At 48.5% G+C, this 18,342-nt stretch overlaps 1 protein-coding gene across 3 annotated transcripts; it reads right to left on the bottom strand.

Moving 5' to 3' along the window:
- Positions 1-862: 862 nt before the first annotated feature.
- Positions 863-11,301, bottom strand: CCKBR (cholecystokinin B receptor). 3 transcript variants are annotated; one of them, XM_059929515.1, is made up of 5 exons: positions 11,151-11,301; positions 2,465-2,716; positions 2,061-2,310; positions 1,580-1,752; positions 863-1,401 (listed from the first exon to the last, which is right to left on the bottom strand). In XM_059929515.1, the coding sequence occupies exons 1-5, from the start codon at positions 11,299-11,301 to the stop codon at positions 863-865; spliced, it is 1,365 nt and encodes a 454-aa protein (XP_059785498.1). The 3 variants fall into 3 exon arrangements, with proteins under 3 accessions (XP_059785498.1, XP_059785499.1, XP_059785500.1); XM_059929516.1 differs by having other exon boundaries at positions 1,595-1,752; XM_059929517.1 differs by lacking the exon at positions 2,465-2,716 and having other exon boundaries at positions 1,595-1,752.
- Between the last annotated feature and the right edge of the window lie 7,041 nt (positions 11,302-18,342).

Raw genomic sequence — 18,342 nt, 5'->3', positions numbered from 1 at the left:
ATAAGCATCTATTAATACAGTACCTTAACAATGGTACCACTTTAGGACAATGTGCTCAGGAATCATTATGGGTCATGGATGTCCCACTTCCCAGCCCCACCCCCATTCCCAGCTACTGCATACGACTGTGGTGTGAGGTGGGTCCAGGGTGACCGCTCGGAGAGAATTCACACAGCCTCATCTGGACTCAGACCATGGGCTTTTTGGCAGGGGGTCACGCACAAGAGTGAGCAGCAGGGGCGGGGGGACCTGACGGAGAGGACTCTACAAAGTCCTGCGCCTCCACGCGTGCCCCAAAAAAGTCCAAAAAGGAAATTAAGGGGGAAGCCAAGTCATTTATTATTTCTTGAAAAAGTTGGGTAAGGGAGGAGGGGCAGGCCTATAGTATTTAACTGGAAAGGAATGAAAGGACTTTTCAGTGCAAAACAGCTTGCTGGTCTGGGAAGTGTGAGATTAGGCAGGTTGGTGTTTGCAGCGCTGATTGGGGAAGGGCACGGTGAGGTCAAACTGGGGGCAGCCTGGAGCATCTCAGGAGTCATTCCTGTGCCAGGCTCCAGAGCCCTAAAAGATTCAACGCCATTACTATATGTGTGAGAGGCAAGTCAGCCCCTGTCAGAGTTTCCACAGTGTAGAGATAGTCCACAGCTAGGGACGCTGTGTCTGTATGTCCAAGGTCAGTGCCATGTCTCTGTGTACCAGGCTCAGTCTCACATCAAGTACCTTCTTTCCTGTGTGGGGTAAGCCACCTTTTCCTGTGCGTTGGGGTTAGTCAGTCTCTTGTGTCAGGTGGTCTATGTCTCTTGTGCGTCTGGATGGGGCCAGTCCGTCTGTCCTGCCTCGGCTCCCACTCCCGCTCCACCCCTCAGCCAGGTCCCAGCGTGCTGATGGTGGTGTAGCTCAGCCTGGAGAGTGAGGCGATGGAGGGGGTGGGAGGATCCTCGTCCGGTAGAGGTCTGGGGCGAGCTCGCGGAGGCCGAGGACAGCAGCGGGCGCAGGTGTCGAGGCAGGCCTGGCGAAAGCGACGGTGCATGAAGCAGTAGACCAGGGGGTTGACACAGGCAGAGGCGTAGCTTAGCAAGTGGATGAAGGAGATGGGCGCACCCGAAAGGGCGCGATGTGCACCGGGGCCGTCGAAGGCGCGCCACGTGTTGGCGCTGTACACTGGCAACCAACACAGGAAAAAAAGCACAACGATCACCAGTAACATCCGCACCACGCGCTTCTTAGCTAACAGCTTGGCTTGGGCCGGCCGGGTGCCGGATCCTGGCCCAGGCGTGGGTCCGGTCAGCGCGGACAGCTCCAGTACAGGCCGGGAGCGCGGAAGCTGCACATAACAGCCATCGCCGTCCTCACCAGCCAGCCGGGTCTCCGATCCGCAACGCCCGTTCGGGTGGGCAGGGCCTGAGCACAGGCAGTGGGCGGTCAGAACAGAAGGCTGAGCTCTCCAAATCTCCAGCGGTCTCCCCCCAACCCCCCCCCCCCCATTTCCAGTCTCTCTTCCTACTCACACACCTTTCCGCCCCACCCACTTTATGTCCCGCCTCTTCCCAAAGTCCCGCCCCTCCTGGATTTCACCCACCTCGTCCGGTCCCACCAGGCAGTCCTCCTTGACTTCCGACCCGGCTCTGGCTCTCGCTGTCACTGTCACCGTCAAAGCGAAGCCCTAAGTAGAGCTCGCGGGAGATAAGCCCGTAGGCCACCGCCATAACCACCCCGGGCACGAAAAACAGCAGCAGGAGCAGCAGTACCGACCTAGAGACAGAGCACAGACCAGTCACGCGGGTCTCCGTCCAGCTCTAATCACAGATGCAGGAAGACCCAAGGGTTGATGTTTCTAGGGCTGGTGACCAGGCCCCAGAGGTGGAAGTAGGATTTGGGTATGCGGCCGGGAAGGGTTAGAGACCTGGGGAGAAGCCCCGAATGGGAATCCCAGGGTGGTGGGAAAGGGAATTGTAGTGGTAATTGTTAGAGCAGCTGGAGGGAGATTCCGGGTAATGCTCGTGAGTATCTGATGGAGATGGAGAAGGGAATTCCCGGGACTGGGTTCTAGGGACCCTCACCAGGTTTGGCGAACTCGCGCACTGGGCCACCGATGCACGCATTGCAGCACACGCGGTCCCGCTGGCTGCACGGCAGTGTACACCGGGTAGGGCACCATAAGCAGCCCGGACAGCATCCACGTGGCTACGATCACTCGAGCCGCGTGTGAGCGCGTCTGCCACACACGCGCCTGCAGTGGTCGGCAGATGGCGCTGTACCGCTCCAGGGCGATGGCCACGAGGCTTAGCGTGGACACGCTCACAGACACGCCTAGCAAGGGAAGAGGAAGGGGTCACCTAGGAAACCTGTACGACACACTCACCAGTGTGACTTCCATACCCGCTGACGGAGAAAGACCCCCTACATCCGGCAAGGACTTTAGAAGGGGAGAGGGGCGAGGGAGGCAGGTCGGTTGTTCACCTACCCATGAAGTAGGAAACCGCCTTGCAGACGACTGTGCCAAAGATAAATGTGCCCATGAGATTGGGCAGGAGGGTGAAGGGCATGCAAGCCACGGCCAGCAGGAGGTCGCTGACTGCCAGTGAGAGCAGGAAGGCGTTGGTGACGGTCCTCAGACGGCGGCTGAGTCCCAGGACCACGATGATGAGCACATTTCCTCCGACACTCATCAGAAAGATCACAGCGTAGAGGGTGACCCTAATGGCCAGCTCCAATTCTGGGTAGGAAAAAGGGGAGGTCGCAGTAGGGGTCCTGGCCCCCACTCAGCCCAGCTCTCCAATTTCACTTATCCCCAGTCCTCCAACCCCCACTACCCAGCCAGATCCCCTGCTTTCCAAATCCCCGCCCCCGCCCCCAACCCCTAGGACCCACTCAGTAAATGGTGAACTTGAATCCTTTACCTTTCTAACCCCTGGAGGCCTAGTTAAAGTGGCCTAACTCTACCCTTCCTTAAGAAAGCCTGTCACTTCTCAAGCTTTGTTCCAAATCCTTCCTTCTCTTTGCAGCCAAACTTCTTGAAAAGATTATTTCCATCTTTTCATTCACCCCTCAAACTGTTACAATCCAGTGACCTGTTCCCCCATTACTGTTTGGACACTTCTCGAGGTAACTGAGCTTTAACTGCTAAATCCACAGGTCTCTTCTCAGCTTATTCTACTTGACCTCCCGGCAGCATTTGACCCAGTTGACCACCCACTATCTTTTGAAACGCAGGTCCGAACATGTCTTTATTGTCTTAAAAAACAACAATGACAACAAAACAAACAAACAAACAAAAAGACCCTTCACCTACTCTCACCTGTCTGCAACCCTTTAGCTTGTCATCCAGATTCTCCCAGAACTGCCCTCTTCCTCCCCCCACTTCCTCCCTGCAATGCACCCAACTTAAGTCACCGGATGACTCAGTTTCTAGAAGGCATCATGTGCATTCATGATTCTCTCCTTTGCTCATGTCAGTTTCTCAGCCTAAAATGCTTTCGCTGCCCCCGCCCCCCGACTATTATTACCTCCCCCCCATTAATGACTTTCAATAACAAACTTGTTTTCTGTTATCTGGTAAATTTCTATTCACCATTGTCTTTCAAGACTCAGACAGACTGCCCCCTCCTCTGTTAGGCCTTTCTGGACACCTTATTTGGAGCTAATCTCCCCTTCCTCTGACCATGCATGTTCCCTACACATCTGTTAGAACCGTTTACTTTCTGCCTTATATTTTAATTATCTACAAACATTCATTCTCACTCCACAAGCATTTACAGAGGACTCCCTTTATACCAGGCCCTGGGGACAAAGAGGACATGGCAAATGCCCTGTGAGCTCTCATCTGAGAGCTCACAGTCTAGAGGGAAACTCAGATGTATAAACAGATAATTGTCACATGGTGTGATAAGGAGTGAGGTTGAGGAATACACAGAGTGCTCTGGGAGCTCACAGGAGGGACATGTAGTGTTGCTGGGCTAGACAAAGGGCTGACCCCATTCATTTTTGTCATTGCCTATTGGGAGAAGGATTCATCATTGGGCTTCCATATCACAGCCAAGCAAACCCAGACAAAATTGAATTGAATTAAATTAAACTGGACCCAGTCACCCATACCCATGGCCTCAGCATGAGGGAGACTGGAGCTTGGAGGGAGAGAGGGCAGGGACAGAGCCTGCCAAGTTGGGGGGAGGGAAGGGCCCAGAGCTGCAGGGCCCTTTTTCATAGCCCCATACATTGGCTGACTTCGGCCTGAGCTCCCAAATTAAACTGTTTTCTCATAACAATAGTTTGTACTTATTCAGAAGTTGTTGTAGACTTCGAGTAAGTGCTACTTACAAGAGATCCCCTAACTGAACTCAGCAGTGATATTACTTGTTCAGAGCACCCAGTAAGTTAGGAGCCGATTCAGAATAGAAGCCAGTCTCTAGATCTCTAAAATGCTTTGCCTTCTACCGCTTCCTCCCTTCTCTGTCATTCATGATGCTGTCCCCCTCTATACTCTACCATGGCATTTCTCACTGTATTATTCTGTTCATTTTCTATCTCCACCACTAGACTATGATCTCTTGAGCACAAGGGCAATGCCCATCACGTTCTCCAGCATGTCCCTAGCATTTGGCATAATGTCCCCTGCACAGGAGCTGTTAACACCTGCTTGCTGATGAATCTTAAATGGATCTTGGTCACTCTCCACATAAATGCACCTGCTCTGTCCCTCCTCATCCATCTTTCACCTCTGTGCTTCTAAAGCTCCAGCATGCACTCTCCTTGCTGCCTCTGTCTCTTTAGAGACCCATGTTGGAGGATTTTGTTGGTGGAAGGGAGGGGGCAAATGACAGGCTGTGATTTTGGATGTGTTACTTTTACTATTATATACAAACCACCTGTGTCTCATGTAGAAGCTGGGCCCCTCTCTGCAGGGAAGGCTTATGGCAGGTTTATGTGTGACAATTTGAGGTGTATGTGTGTGTGTGTGTGTGCGTGTGTGTGTGTAGGGGGAAATAAAGAACTTTGGGGGGGGATCTCTGTCAGAGAGGTCCTTGGACCCAGAAAAATAGAGCAGGTGGTCTATCTTGCACTCTATGTCTCCTCCCAGTCCGTTGCCCCTCTCCGCCTCTCTCCCCTTACCCCTTAATGTCTCTAGTTCTATCTTCTCTATCACTTCCTCCTCTGTCCGCTGAATGTTTCTCTTCAACTAGTTTGTGTTTTTTTTTTTTTTTTTTTTTGGCCGTGCCGCGGGGCTTGAAGGATCTTAGTTCCCGACCAGGGATCGAACCCGGGCCCTGGCAGTGATGGCACTGAGTCCTAACCATTGGACCACCAGGAAGTCCCTCTCTTCAACTAGTTCTTGATTCAACAAACACACCTCAAGTTTGTATGGCATTCTAAACTGTGAAAAGCACATTTCTCATTCATTCATCTGGCTAATGGATCCCGTGTGTATCCCTGAACTTGGCTAATTGTGGTGCAGGTGAAAGATGGGGCTAGGCCCTCTATTATGAAGTTCCCAATCTGTGTGGGGACCTCTGAAAACTAGAGGACAAAGTCCCAGTAAAAATGACCAACAACTGTACAATGCTTTGCTGTTTAACTGGGCACTTCCAGCTGTTACTTTATTTCCAGCCATCACCATCTCTCTAAGTCTTTGCTGTTGAACAGTTAGGAGATGTGAAAAGGCTAAGTAAAAGCAATCTTAGAGCTAGGGATCTTGGGAAAGGCAGGGAAGAATAAATAGGTGGAGCACAGGGGACCTTTAGGGCAGTGAGACTATTCTATATGGTACTGTAATGGTGCATAACTGTCATTATACATTTCTGAAAACCCATAGAACATACAACACAAAGAGTGAACCCTAATGTAAACTATGGAACTTAGTTAATAATGTATCAGTGTTGGCTCATCAATTATAACAAATGTACTACACTAATGCAGGATGTTAAGAACAGGGGAAACTCTGTGTGTGTGTGTGTGTGTGTGTATGCATCCATGTATGTTTGTGTGGTGGCATATGAATGACCACAGTGGCTTCAGGGGTGGCAGAATGGGAGATGCACCTCCTGGGGTACAGCCACTAGTGCCTTGACAGTCTATCTGTGCGCTGCATTCTGCTGGGGATGAGAGGAGAGCAGAAATCAGACCAGGGGACTCAGAAGACTGGGACAGTTCAGTTCTGCTTCTGGGGTCTAGAGGATCTGCATTTCTTCTGTCCAGATGATGGCAGAGAGGTGTGGGTAGAAAAATCCAGATGACGTGACATGAAACAAAAACAGGCTTTTCTAAGAAAGGATTCCACAGAACACTGAAGCTGCTGATGCTTTAAATCCTGCCATTCACGGTGTGTTGGATCTGGTCACCCATCACTCAGGCATCAAAGTAGTACTCATGCCTCTGTGGTGAGCATGGATAGCATCGAGCTGATTGTAGGTAACAGCTGGGTGATGGGGACATCCACATGTTAATGGATTCTAACTGAGGGGGCAGAAATAATATGCAGGGTGTGTATGTAGGTAAGATCAGAGTGAGCATTGGGTAATACTTTAGTCTTGGAGCTGATATCTGGGTGGGTGAGAGTAACACATATTCCTGTAGGCAATATCTGGAGAAGGGTAACAGCTACGTGTCTATAGGTAATATCTGATTGAGTGTGTGTTGCCTGTAAATTTAGGTAATATCTGAGTAAGTGTTGTAACATTTGAATGAGCCAGGGTCTGCAGATAACATCTCATTTTGTAAGTAACATCTCCAGGAAGCATGGGTTACATTCAGAGGTCTGTATGTGAATGGGGGAATATCCAGCTGATGGTGATCATAGCTGACTGAGCAGAAGTAATATGCAAGTATATGTGGGCAATATTTAAGTGAGTGTGAATATGAGATATTAACAGATTAAGATGTTAATCTTATTGAGTAAAATAACTGAGCGCCTGAGGGAACATAGGTAGTATTTGAGTCTTTGCGGGTAATATCTGAATATGTAAGAGTAATATCTGTGACTTTATGGGTAATATCTGGAGGAGGGTTACTTAAGTGAGCATGGGTAATATTTGATTGTACGTGGATAATAATAAAACAAAAGCGAGTGTGTTTAATGGATGAGTAATATCTGAATGACAGCGGGCAATATTAAAGTGAGTGTGGGTGACATCTGCTTTTCTGTGGGTAGCGTCTGAGTGAACATGGGTAACATTCAAGTCTATGTGGATTATATCAGAATAATGTGAGTAACATCCATATGTCTATCAGTAACACTGGAGTGAGCCTGGGTAAGATGCGTCTTTCGGGGTAACAGCTGAGCGAGTGTGGCTAACAGAGTCTCTGTGGGTAGCTTCTGACTGCCAGCTGTCACATCCAAATGTGTGTGGGCAGCAACGTCTAGATGACTTGTGCTCTGAATCACTTCACATTCTGCTTTCTCAAGGTCCCTTACTCTATTAGCTAGCCCTGCTATCTTCTGCACTTCAACCTTCCTCTCTTGGCCCAATCCCCATCAACATTTTTAAAATGGCCTTATCTCTACAACACATACACACTCAAAAGACAAACCATGCATGAGCGTGCGCTCACACACACACACACCCTTCCTCAATCCCATGTTATCCTCCTCAGCCCCATGTTATTTCTAGCACTATCCTGTTTTCTCTTTGTCTCTCTCTCTCTCCCTACCAAACTTCTGGCAAGTTTTATCTGCACACCTTGGTTCACTTCTTATAACCCCTCCCCCGTGGCCCAAACTTCTACCAACTGTGGCCACCCCCTAACACCCACAGCTTCTCCTAAGACTTCCTTGTTATTGAATCGGAAGGATGCTGCTATGACCTTATCTGACTTATATGGGCAGTATTTGACATCACTTCTCCCACGCTGCTTGAAACTTTCTTTTTTCCTTGCCTTCTTGTCTCTCTGATGGTCTCATCTAGATCTACTTCATGGACTCTCCTTCCTCTGCTTGGCTTTTAAAAATTGGTCTTCCCATACAGATGGCCAAGAGACACATGAAAATATGCTCAACATCACTAATTATCAGAGAAATGCAAATCAAAACTACAATGAGGTATCACCTCACACCGATTAGAATGGGCATCATCAGAGAATCTACAAACAACAAATGCTGGAGAGGGTGTGGAGAAAAGGGAACCCTCTTGCACTGTTGGTGGGAATGTAAATTGATACAGCCACTATGGAGAACAGTATAGAGGTTCCTTAAAAAACTAAAAATAGAACTAACCATATGACCCAGCAATCCCACTCCTGGGCATATACCCAGAGAAAACCATAATTCAAAAAGACACAAGCACCTCAATGTTCATTGCAGCACTATTTACAATAGTCAGGACATGGAAGCAACCTAAATGCCCATCGACAGACAAATGGATAAAGAACATGTGGTATATATATATAATGGAATATTACTCAACCATAAAAAGGAACAAAATTAGGTCATTTGTAGAGACGTGGATGGACATAGAGACTGTCATACAGAGTGAAGTAAGTCAGAAAGAGAAAAACAAGTATCATATATCAACGTGGAATCTAGAAAAATGGTACAGATGAACCAGTTTGCAAGGCAGAAATAGAGACACAGATGTAGAGAACAAATGTACGGACACGAAAGGGGGAAAGCGGGGCGGGTGGTGGTGGGATGAACTGGGAGATTGGGATTGACATATATATGCTAATATGTATAAAATAGATAACTAATAAGAACCTGCTGTATAAAAATAAATAGATAAATAAAATTTTTTTAAAAATTGGCCTTCCTCAGGGTCCTGTCTCAGGACCTCTTTCTTTTTTTTTTCTCCATCTGACACAATCTCTGTATGATTTAATCTATTCTCATGGCTTCCGTTACCACCTTTAGACAAACACCTTTCAAATTTGTATTTCTAACTCATACCTCTCCCCTATGTTCCAGACCCTTGGATTCAACAGCTTACTGGGTAACTCCACCTGGATATTTTACCAGCATTTAAACTCAGTGGGCTCCAAATTGAATGTATAATCTCCTTCAAACCTGTTTCTGTTCCTTTGTTATCCTTCTCATTATACAGCACCAACATCCATCCAATTGTCTAAGCCAGAAACCTAGATGTCATCCCTTGACCTCTTCCTCCCTCTCCGTTTCCAATAAATCATCAAGTTCTGTTGATTTCACTTTCAGAAGTGCCTGTCAAATCCACCCAGTTCTCTCCATCCCCATTGCCAGTAGCTTAGTCTACGCCAGCATCATCTTTCATCAGGACCAATGTAATATAATAGCCTTCTAAAGGACGCTCCTCTCTCCATTGGATTGTCCTCCAATCCATCCTCTTTAATACAGAGCTAATCCTGGCAGTACTACTGAAACTTTCAGTAGTTCCCATTACCCGCAGGATAAAATCCATACTCCTTAGACAAGGTCCATAAGGCTCTCTGGAAACCCTTTAGGCTGGTCTTCATCTTGAGTGTTCATTATTCCTCTCTTATGGTACACGTCTCAGGCACACAGAAACTATGACACACTGAACGAAAGGGCCATGGACTTAAACTCTGACTGTTTACACATACTGTTCCTCTGCTTGAGATGCTTTTTGCTTTTTCTGCCCCTTCACTTGGCTGGCTTTCCCTCAGCTTTTAAATTTTTATTTCAATTTAGCCTTCACCTCCTCAGGAGGCCAACTCTGATTCCCAAGCCTAGGCTAGGCTAGATAGAGGTGCTCCGCTTCTGTGTTCCCACATCCCTCTCAAGGCACTTCCCACTCTGTACGGCAATTCTCTGCTTACTTGTCCTTCTCCCCCACTGAACTGTGAGCTCCATGAAGTAGGAGCTGTGTCAGTTTTGTGCTACTCCTGTCCTTAGTGCTTAGCACAATCTCTGGCTCCATAAATATTTGTTGAGTGAAAGAATCTGGGTGTAACAACGAGAGAGTGCGTGACAACCGGTCCGAGAATGCATGTAATATTTTATGGGGGTAAATAAATACTTGAATTGCAATTTATTCCCATTTTCCCTTCTAGAGCTTGGAATAATTTCCTTCTGCTTAACACTGTTCCCTCTCCTGGAATCCCTCTTCTTCCTTTTCTGCCTAATGAACTCCAACTTCAAGGTTCCCTCTGTGAAGTTTTCAGACCCTATCTCCTTTGGGTGCCCAGAGTTTGGTCCCTCTTGTGGGAATTCCAATGCTGACTGTGATTTTCCCATTGGTTTTTGTCTCCCGCTTGCACTGGAGATGACAGTGCAGACTGGGTCTAGTTCAGCCCTGTATACCCGGCACCTAGCCCAGAGACTATATAATAGCAGGTGTCCAGTAACCATCTAAGGAAAGAAAAGGTATAGGAAGGGGAAAAATAAGACTTGAGCTGGGTCATTGAGAAAATGTGGATGTTGGCTGATGGGAGGAATGAAAGTCACTTTGGGGACTGGGTGAGTGGAAGCAGCCTGGTGGTGAGGGGGGAAAGGTGGCACAAAGGGATGGGATGATGAGTTGGGCAGCCAGGCTCTAGGAGGCTGAAACCTAAGGAGAGGCAGGTTGGAGAAGGGGCTTGGAAGGGACCTGGAGACATTACTTGGAGACAGCGAAAGAGAGAGGGTATAGACCCTTGAGAAAAACTCCAACTTGGGAGGCAAGAGGATCTGAGGAAATGGACACAGGCAGCTCTAGAGAGCAGCCGCTCAGTCCAATGTCCAGCCTAATTCAGGTTAGAGGATCTCTTTTGGGAAGGCAGGGGGTTGGGTGGGGGACACAGGAGATTATAACGCTAACTTCCCATTCAGGTCTTCCAGAGTGCCCCTTCCCCAACCAGCCCCCTTCTTTCCCCCAATCTTGCTTTCCTTCCCCATTGTGGCTCCGTGAACTGGCTGCAAAAGGAAAGGAGAGACCTGGGAGGGTTGGCCAGAGGAGGGCCTTGTCTTCCCACCGTCTCTGTCTAGGAGGGGGCTGTGTGTTGGGGGTGACCAGGAGCTCTGGGGGTGGTCAGGGGACCAGGGTGTGAAGGGGCTCTGACCAGGTAGTGTGAAGCTGCAATGGAGTTTTATGGGCTGTGGGGGACAAACGTGTCAGGGGAGCTGTTTGGGGACAGACGGAGTACTATGAAGGGACAGCGTGGGCGTTTGGGGAAGCAGTGGGGGGCCTCTGAGTGTTGCGGGGTGCAGTGAGAAGGAGCTCGTGGACGGGGCTCAAGGAGGCACCCACCTCGTGTCCCGGCTCCGCGGATGCGCGGGGGCTCACAGCTGAGGTTGCCGGTGCCGCTGCCGTTGAGGAGGGGGCCCCCCGGGCGGCACAGGGAAGCCGCCGGCCCGGGTCCGTATCCCGGCACGCTCCGGTTCGGCTTCAGCAGCTCCATGGCCCCGGCCCATCCGCCGCCTCCCTGCGCTCAGCCGGGCCGGCTCCCGCAGCGGCTCCACCTGCTCCAGCGGAGATTCCGGCTGAGGCTCCCGCCCCGCCTGGTTCCCGCCCCCACCCCCGGCCCCCGCCCCTCCGCCCCTCCGCCCCTCCGCCCCTCCGCCCCTCCGCCCCTCCTCTCCTCCTCTCCTCGCCCCGCCTCGGCTCGCCTCCCTCCCAGGCTCGGGTCCGCCTCTGTCCTGCCAGGTGACTCTCCGCCCCCCTCTCCTGCTCCGGACTTACTCGTCCTCCCACCCCCGACCCCCGTGACTGTCCTCGCCCCCTCCCTAGATCTCTCTGGTCTTCTCTTAGAGATTTCCTTCCCGCCCCCTCCCCTTCGCCAGCGTCCCGGTTCCGGAGAATTCTCGGGAGCCTGTGTGTTTGTGTGTGTGTGTGTGTGTGTGTGTGTGTGTGTGTGTGTGTGTGTTGGCGAGGGTTGGGGAGAGGTTAGGAGTGGATGGAGAGGTTGTGAGGAGGGAGGTTGGGCAAGGAGGGAGCGTAAGACGGACGGGGTAGAGCCCGGCTGCCGCGGGGTCTAGCGTCTTCCCCTGGTGGGTCGGGGAACGTGGAGGTGGCAGCCGAGACGGGGCCGCATGCTGGGATCCGTCGCTGCAGCGCAGATGCCGTAGCCCGCGCGGAGCGCCACGGGTTCCCTACTTTGCCGCAGTGGCCTCAGTGACCGCGACACCATCGCTGGTAGTTCCCTGCAGCTCCTCGCCCCGGGGCTGGGGTAGTTCCCGCATCCTCGCCTCTTACCTCAGGCCCAGCACCCACGCTTCCACCCGAAGCGCTCAAGGAACCCTCCTCAGCGGGCAAGGATGGGGAAGGGGCAGCGTTTCCCCCCGGGGAACCCTGGCAGGGGAAAAGGGCTGCCTGGACGAAGAGTGACTTGGGGGTTGAGGGGCGGCCGGGGTAGCGGTGAGAACTGCCTGGGATAAACAGGAGTGGGTATGGTTCTGTTCCCAGACCAGCACAGGCATAACCCGGGAGGAGGCGGCTGGCTTTCTCTGCGGTCTCCAGGCAGCGCCCACCCTCACTCGACACACTGACGCTCCCTGTTTGTTCTCAGCGCAGGTGGAGCAGCCTGTGTAGGGCGTCAGGTTCCCACGGGAGGGGGCTGGAAGGGGGCTGGAGCACCCGCGTGCAGCGGGAACAAAACCGAAGGGGGCATGCGCAGGCCTGCGCTGGGTTCCTTGGGCAGGACTTGCCTCCTCTAATGGTTCAGCCCTGCTTGATGTCATTCTTCTCCATTCCAAAGAAACTCTGATATGACCTGGAATTCCATTCTCTGGCCTCCAGCAGTAGCTGTCAGAGGTGGGAGTTATCGGTCAAAGAGAACATTAGACTGGGGATGAGGTCTGAGTTTATGGGGAATTCAGAGACTCTTAGCCGATCGGTCTTTTGGAGAGAACCTGGTCCAGCTAGCACTGAGTTTATAAGGGATGAGACATTGAAGGAGGATTTAAGCCTGAGGTCAGTGGGAATGTTGTCAACCGCCCCCCTCCCCCCTTCTCCTGGCACTACCTGCCTTCCCCACCATAGCAGCCTGATTTGCTGTTTGTTCAGCTCCAGCACAGGTGAGGCCTCAGATAACCTGCTGGACTTTTCCCACACTGGATGAGGGTAAGGTGTGGGAGCAGGGAAGCAAAGGAAATGTAGGGGAAAGGGGAGTGGAAATAGGAGAAGTAGACGGGCATTCACTTATTCAGCAAAGTATGTGCCAGGTATAGGGCTGTACACTAGCTGTCCGATACAGTCTGTGCCTGAGTAGCTCCCAAGCGAGTCGGGGAAAATGACAGGTAAGCCAATGATGACAACATACGGTCATAAGTGCATCCATCAAGATGCACAAATCGGAAATTTACAAATCATCCTGAATGCCTTACTCCCTTATGCTCCTGCACCCCTGTGGTGGAGGCTGTGACGAAAAGCCCAGACTCCTGCCGAAAAATGAAGGATTTACTCTCTTTCTTCACTGAGAATGCTGCTGGAAGATAGCCCACAACTGTCAGCCCCTTTGGGAGTTGCCTAAGCTGAAGAAAGCTGGCTCATTTAAGGTCATGTTCCCTTTCTGGGACATCCTGCATACAATGACTGATCAGCAGAGAGGTATAAAGGTTCAGCTCCCTCACCCCGACAGAGGACAACTCTGAAACGTGTTCACAGCTCCTTGTGGGGTTGACTGAGGTCGTTGTTGGGCTGCTCAGCTTCTCCCTTTGCCCCATCCCACTTTCATCCTCTCTCTTACACAGGTGTTGACTCTGAGAGCACTCCTTAGTAAACATCCTCCACAGTAATCTCTGTCTTAGAGTCTGCTTCCTGGGGAACATAACAGCCTCCCTCCCATGTTCAATCCATCATGAAGTGCTGTTGATTTTAGCTACTGAGTGTTCCTTGAATCAGCCTGCTTGTATCTCCACTGACGTTGCCCCACTGTTTCTTGTACTCCTCTCCCAGCCTCCTAAGTGGTCCACGTTTTACTGATGTCTCCTTACATCCACCCTCCACCTTATAGCCAGAGTGATATGTTTAGAATACAAATCTGATTATGCCACTCTTTTGACCTTTGCTTTGGGGATAGAGAAAGCTTTGTAACAGAGTCTATGAAGCCTGCATGTCCTGACTCCTACTGATCTCTCTAACCACCTTGTTTTGAGTCACTGTTGTTCTTGTTCTCTCCACTGAAGACACTGGCCTTCCTTTAGTCCAGTTTTTGGATGTATGTCCTCTAGTTACATGGTTTCTGTGCATTCTCTCTGGAAGTTTTCCTTCCTTATTTAATTAACTCCTACTCATCCTTCTGATCTCAGCTCAAGGTCTCAGCATTTCTCAGGGGTGTTTCTCCTGGCTTTCCCTCCTGGGTAGGCAGAATCACAAGATAATCCCTAATGATTCTCACTCTTGTATGATCTCCTTCCCTCAGGTGTGGGTGGAACCTGTGAATGTGATGAGACTCTACTCCTAAGATTATCGTACAGGGCAAAAGGGATTTTGTGGATGTAATTAATGATGCTAATCAGTTGACCTCAAGATAGAGAGATTATCCATCTAGTCCTAACTAAATAATATGAATCCTTTAAAAGCCACGAATTTTCTCTGGTTGGCAGCAGAAGGGGAAGTCAAAGAGATTTGAGGAACAAGATTTGATACACTGTAGCTGGCTTGAAGATGGAGGGGGCCATGAGGCAAGGAATGGGGGTGGCTGTGGTTGGCTTGAGGATGGAGGAGGGCATAGAACAAGTACCTGAGAGTGGCCTCTAGCTGAGAGCCATCTCTGGCTGACAGCCAGCAAGAAACTAGGGACCACAGTCCTACAACCACAGGAATTGGATCCTCCTAATGACAAGAATGAGCCTGAAAGCAGATTTTCCCCCAGAGCTTCCAGAAGAGAACTTAGTCTGGCTGGCATCCTGACTTCTGCTTGGTGATATCCTCCCTGAGCAAAGAACCCAGCCATACTGCCTGTGAGCTAATAAATGGATGTTTTTAAGCTACCAAATTCATGATAATTTGTTACCATAGCAATAGAAAATAACACACCTCTCATCTCAGGAGGTAGCAAATGCAGACCCTTGCAAGCCGTGCAAGGAAGAAGTGAGGGCATTGGAAATTTGTTAAAATTTAGAAAGACTTGGAAATATTGTAGTGGCAGCTGGTGTGGAGAGCAACTTAAGGAATGGGACCAACTGGGAACTGCATAGGAACTGTTTGATAATCACCTACTAGGTTCCTAGCATATTATCTTTAATCCTCACAAAGAACTACAAATTTGGGCACAATATTATTGATCACTATTTTAAATAAACAAACTGGCTCAGAGAGAGTATTAGTAACTTGCCCAAAGCCACAAAGCTACTAGTTGAAAAAAGCCACAATTCAAAGCCAGGGATTTGGGAAGTCAGAATTCAGGTGCTCCTAGTACGCTGCTTCCCAGTATAAGTTTTATTGTTTCTCTGGTCACCTTCTTTTTCTCATTTTACAAAATATTTTTTTCAAATTTTCTTGACTTACAAAATCTCTTATTTCATCTCTTACCCTGATGACAGCCCATATGTACAAGCACACACACACACACACACACACATATACCATCCTTCAGTCACAACAAGTAACACGGCCTCCCACTTCATAGAGAAAATAGTAGCTATCAGACAGCAGCTCCCACCAGGGAATCTGGTCCATTTTGGATAAGTAAAGTTTCAGATGCCTATTAGACATCTAAGCAGGAATTCCAGTAGGAAGCTGAATAAGCAGGTTGTATAGGAAGTAAAATAAACCATAGAATTAATGAGAGTATGTTGAATAAGGAGAAATGAGGAACCAGGTCAGAAGTCTGGAAAAGACCATTATTTAAAGGCTGGATAGAGAAAGACCAGTCTGCAAAAGAGACCAAGAAGGAGCATATAGAGGGGTGAAAGGAGAACAAGGGGAGCAAGGCATCATGAAAGCAAAAAGAGACATGCTGAATGGAATCGAATACTGCTCCTGGACCAAGAAAACAAGGATGAGAAATGTTCTCTGAATTCAGGGACCTGGAGGTCCTTGGCCACAGAAAGAGCCATTTTGGTGAGGTCCTAGAGACAGAAGACAGATCAGATGTACTGAACACTGCATGTCACGGGAGAAAGTGGAGCAAGTGACTTTAGACAAGGGTTTTTTTTTAAATTTTGTTTTATTTATTTTTTTATACAGCAGGTTCTTATTAGTTATCCATTTTATACATATTAGTGTATACATGTCAATCACAATCTCCCAATTCATCACAGCAACCCCCCCCCCACTTTCCCCCCTTGGTTAGACAAGTCTTTTTAAAGAATAGTTATTAAGGAAAGGAAAGAGGGTAGTAACTAGAGGGGGATGTGGAATGAAAGATTTTAAGATGGAAGAACTAGAACATTTTTAGGGGCAGATGGAATTACTGCAATGTGTAGAAAAGACTGAAGATACAAGAGAGAGACAGAGACAGAGACGGAGACACTAATGCAAGGTTCCTGAGAAAAGGTAGGGAAGTATGGAACCCAGTGCATGTGTGGAGGGTTCTAGCTTTTGATGGGAGTACAGATTCAATTGTAAGAAGTTAGTAGAAGAGAATAATTATAGATGAAAATGTCATGGCAACCAGATAACAAGTATATAGATGAAAACGTCATGGCAACCAGATAACAAGTATATTTCCTAGACTTTTTTTTTGCAGCTAAGTGTGGCTTAATGACTACATTCTAGACAGTGGCTGTGGATGGAAGTCATAAGTGCAGCTTCCAGATCAAGTCCTTAAAGGAAAAGAGTGAACTCTCTCTTCCTCGTTGACTTTTCTTGCAGGTTGACTGTGGATGTGGATAAGCCACTTTCAGTCATGCAGTGAAGTGTGCATCCCTCACACATTAGGGATGGCAGAGTGACAAGATGGAAGGGGCCTGGGTCTCCTACATGCTCAAGTCATTTCGCCACCTCTGGTTCTCTTGTATGAAAAAGAAAGAAACTACAATCTTAAGGCTCTACAATTTTTTCTCTTTTATCATAGCACCTTGATCTGTAGCTTAAGACAGTAGGTGTTAGATTTTGTGGAGAGCTGTTTTCTGATAGTTTCTGGTTTCTCTATGAAATTGGAGGTCTGTTTACAGTGAGTGGTGTGTATATGTATGTGTGTGTGTGTATAGGACTGAAATTTTAGGAGTCAAGATGGTTTAAGAAAACTGTATATAATGGGAAAGGGAAAGTGGACATCTGAGGAATGTAGTAAGATAATCAGGAAAGTTTTGAGGACCCACTTAAGAGTTGGTGACTGTGAATTTCTAGTGGTATCAGTTTCTCCAGCAGAGCCCAGACAGTTGGATGCAAGCATGGAGAATGTTGATGGTTCAGTTCCTCCTAAGTTGAGATTTTACCAGATGGGTGGGATGGACAACAAAGGGACAAGCATGAAATGATGGGCCACAAAATCTCAGCTGGACATGGAGAAGACAGAACTATGAGGTAGGTGACAAAGTTTAAATGAGTAATAAGTAGGCTTTAGAAGGTTGGGGGTCATCAGCAATAAGGAAGGGAAGAGGGTAGCACAATGAACATACAAGTGTCAAAGAGCAGAGGTCTATTGAGAGTAAAGAAGCAGCATTGGTGAGGGCAGAGGATTCCCAAATCTGTGTACATGGATTATGAGAGGATGAGAAGCCACCCCTTTCTGTGAAGGATATGCTATCTTTAGGGGATGGCTGGTTTTAGTTAACATGGGAGTTGAGAGGGTGTTCAAATTTGAGGATATAGCAGTTTGCTGATGTTGGGAAAGGAGTTACAGAGGACGAAACTCCTCTGAGAAGCTTTCCTTAGCCCCACACATCTGGGTTAGGTTCCTCTTAACCCATGTACTTCTGTAACACCTGTATCTCTCATTACAGTAATTCTTACAATTACGTGTCTTGTAATTGCCATTTTGCTTGTCTATATTTCAAGGGTCTGGTGTCTGTCCTTTTCTCCAACATTTTCTCAAACCACTCCCCACACTACTCTCATTTCTATCTTTTCTTTATGCTCAAGGAACCTTGAGTTGTTTATTATTTCATGGTGCTTTCCATATTGTTCATCATCCGTGTACCTTGCTCATATTCTCCCCTCTAACTAAGTGCAGTTGGGTGATGGGAGGTGAGGACCAGGAGACGGTGGGTATAAACTGTTTCAAGAAGATGGTTTGTAAAGAGGAAAAAAACCCAAGTCATAGATACAGTGGGGAAAGGGGACATACCATGATCAGAGGACGGAGGAGGAGGGATGAAAACGCACTGCTAAGAGGGTCAAAGCTCGTTTCTCAAAATCAGGAAATTCCATCCATGCCAGAGTTAAGCCAACATTTGGAGAGAATGGGATTGCTTAGGGCCAGGAAACAGGGGAATTTTAGATGAGAGCAAGGAGGGAAATGCAAAGTCAATGCCAGAGGACAGAGACTTGGACCCTTGTTCCAGAACAAGTCAGAAACCTAAGAGGTCAAGGAAGCAAGTGCATGAGGTCCTGA

The sequence above is a fragment of the Balaenoptera ricei genome, chromosome 8, assembly GCF_028023285.1.
Source record: "Balaenoptera ricei isolate mBalRic1 chromosome 8, mBalRic1.hap2, whole genome shotgun sequence".
In the NCBI taxonomy this organism is placed as follows: domain Eukaryota; kingdom Metazoa; phylum Chordata; class Mammalia; order Artiodactyla; family Balaenopteridae; genus Balaenoptera; species Balaenoptera ricei.
This window is presented reverse-complemented; position numbering and strand designations above follow the sequence as displayed.

Bases quoted from the DNA above. Each gene is read 5' to 3' on its own strand.
- CCKBR (XM_059929515.1), bottom strand. From the start codon at position 11,301: ATGGAGCTGCTGAAGCCGAACCGGAGCGTGCCGGGATACGGACCCGGG. The intron at 2,717-11,150 runs GTGGGTGCCTCC...TTTCCTACCCAG, and splicing joins CCGCGGAGCCGGGACACGAG to AATTGGAGCTGGCCATTAGG. The intron at 1,753-2,060 runs GTGAGGGTCCCT...CTCTGTCTCTAG, and splicing joins GCGCGAGTTCGCCAAACCTG to GTCGGTACTGCTGCTCCTGC.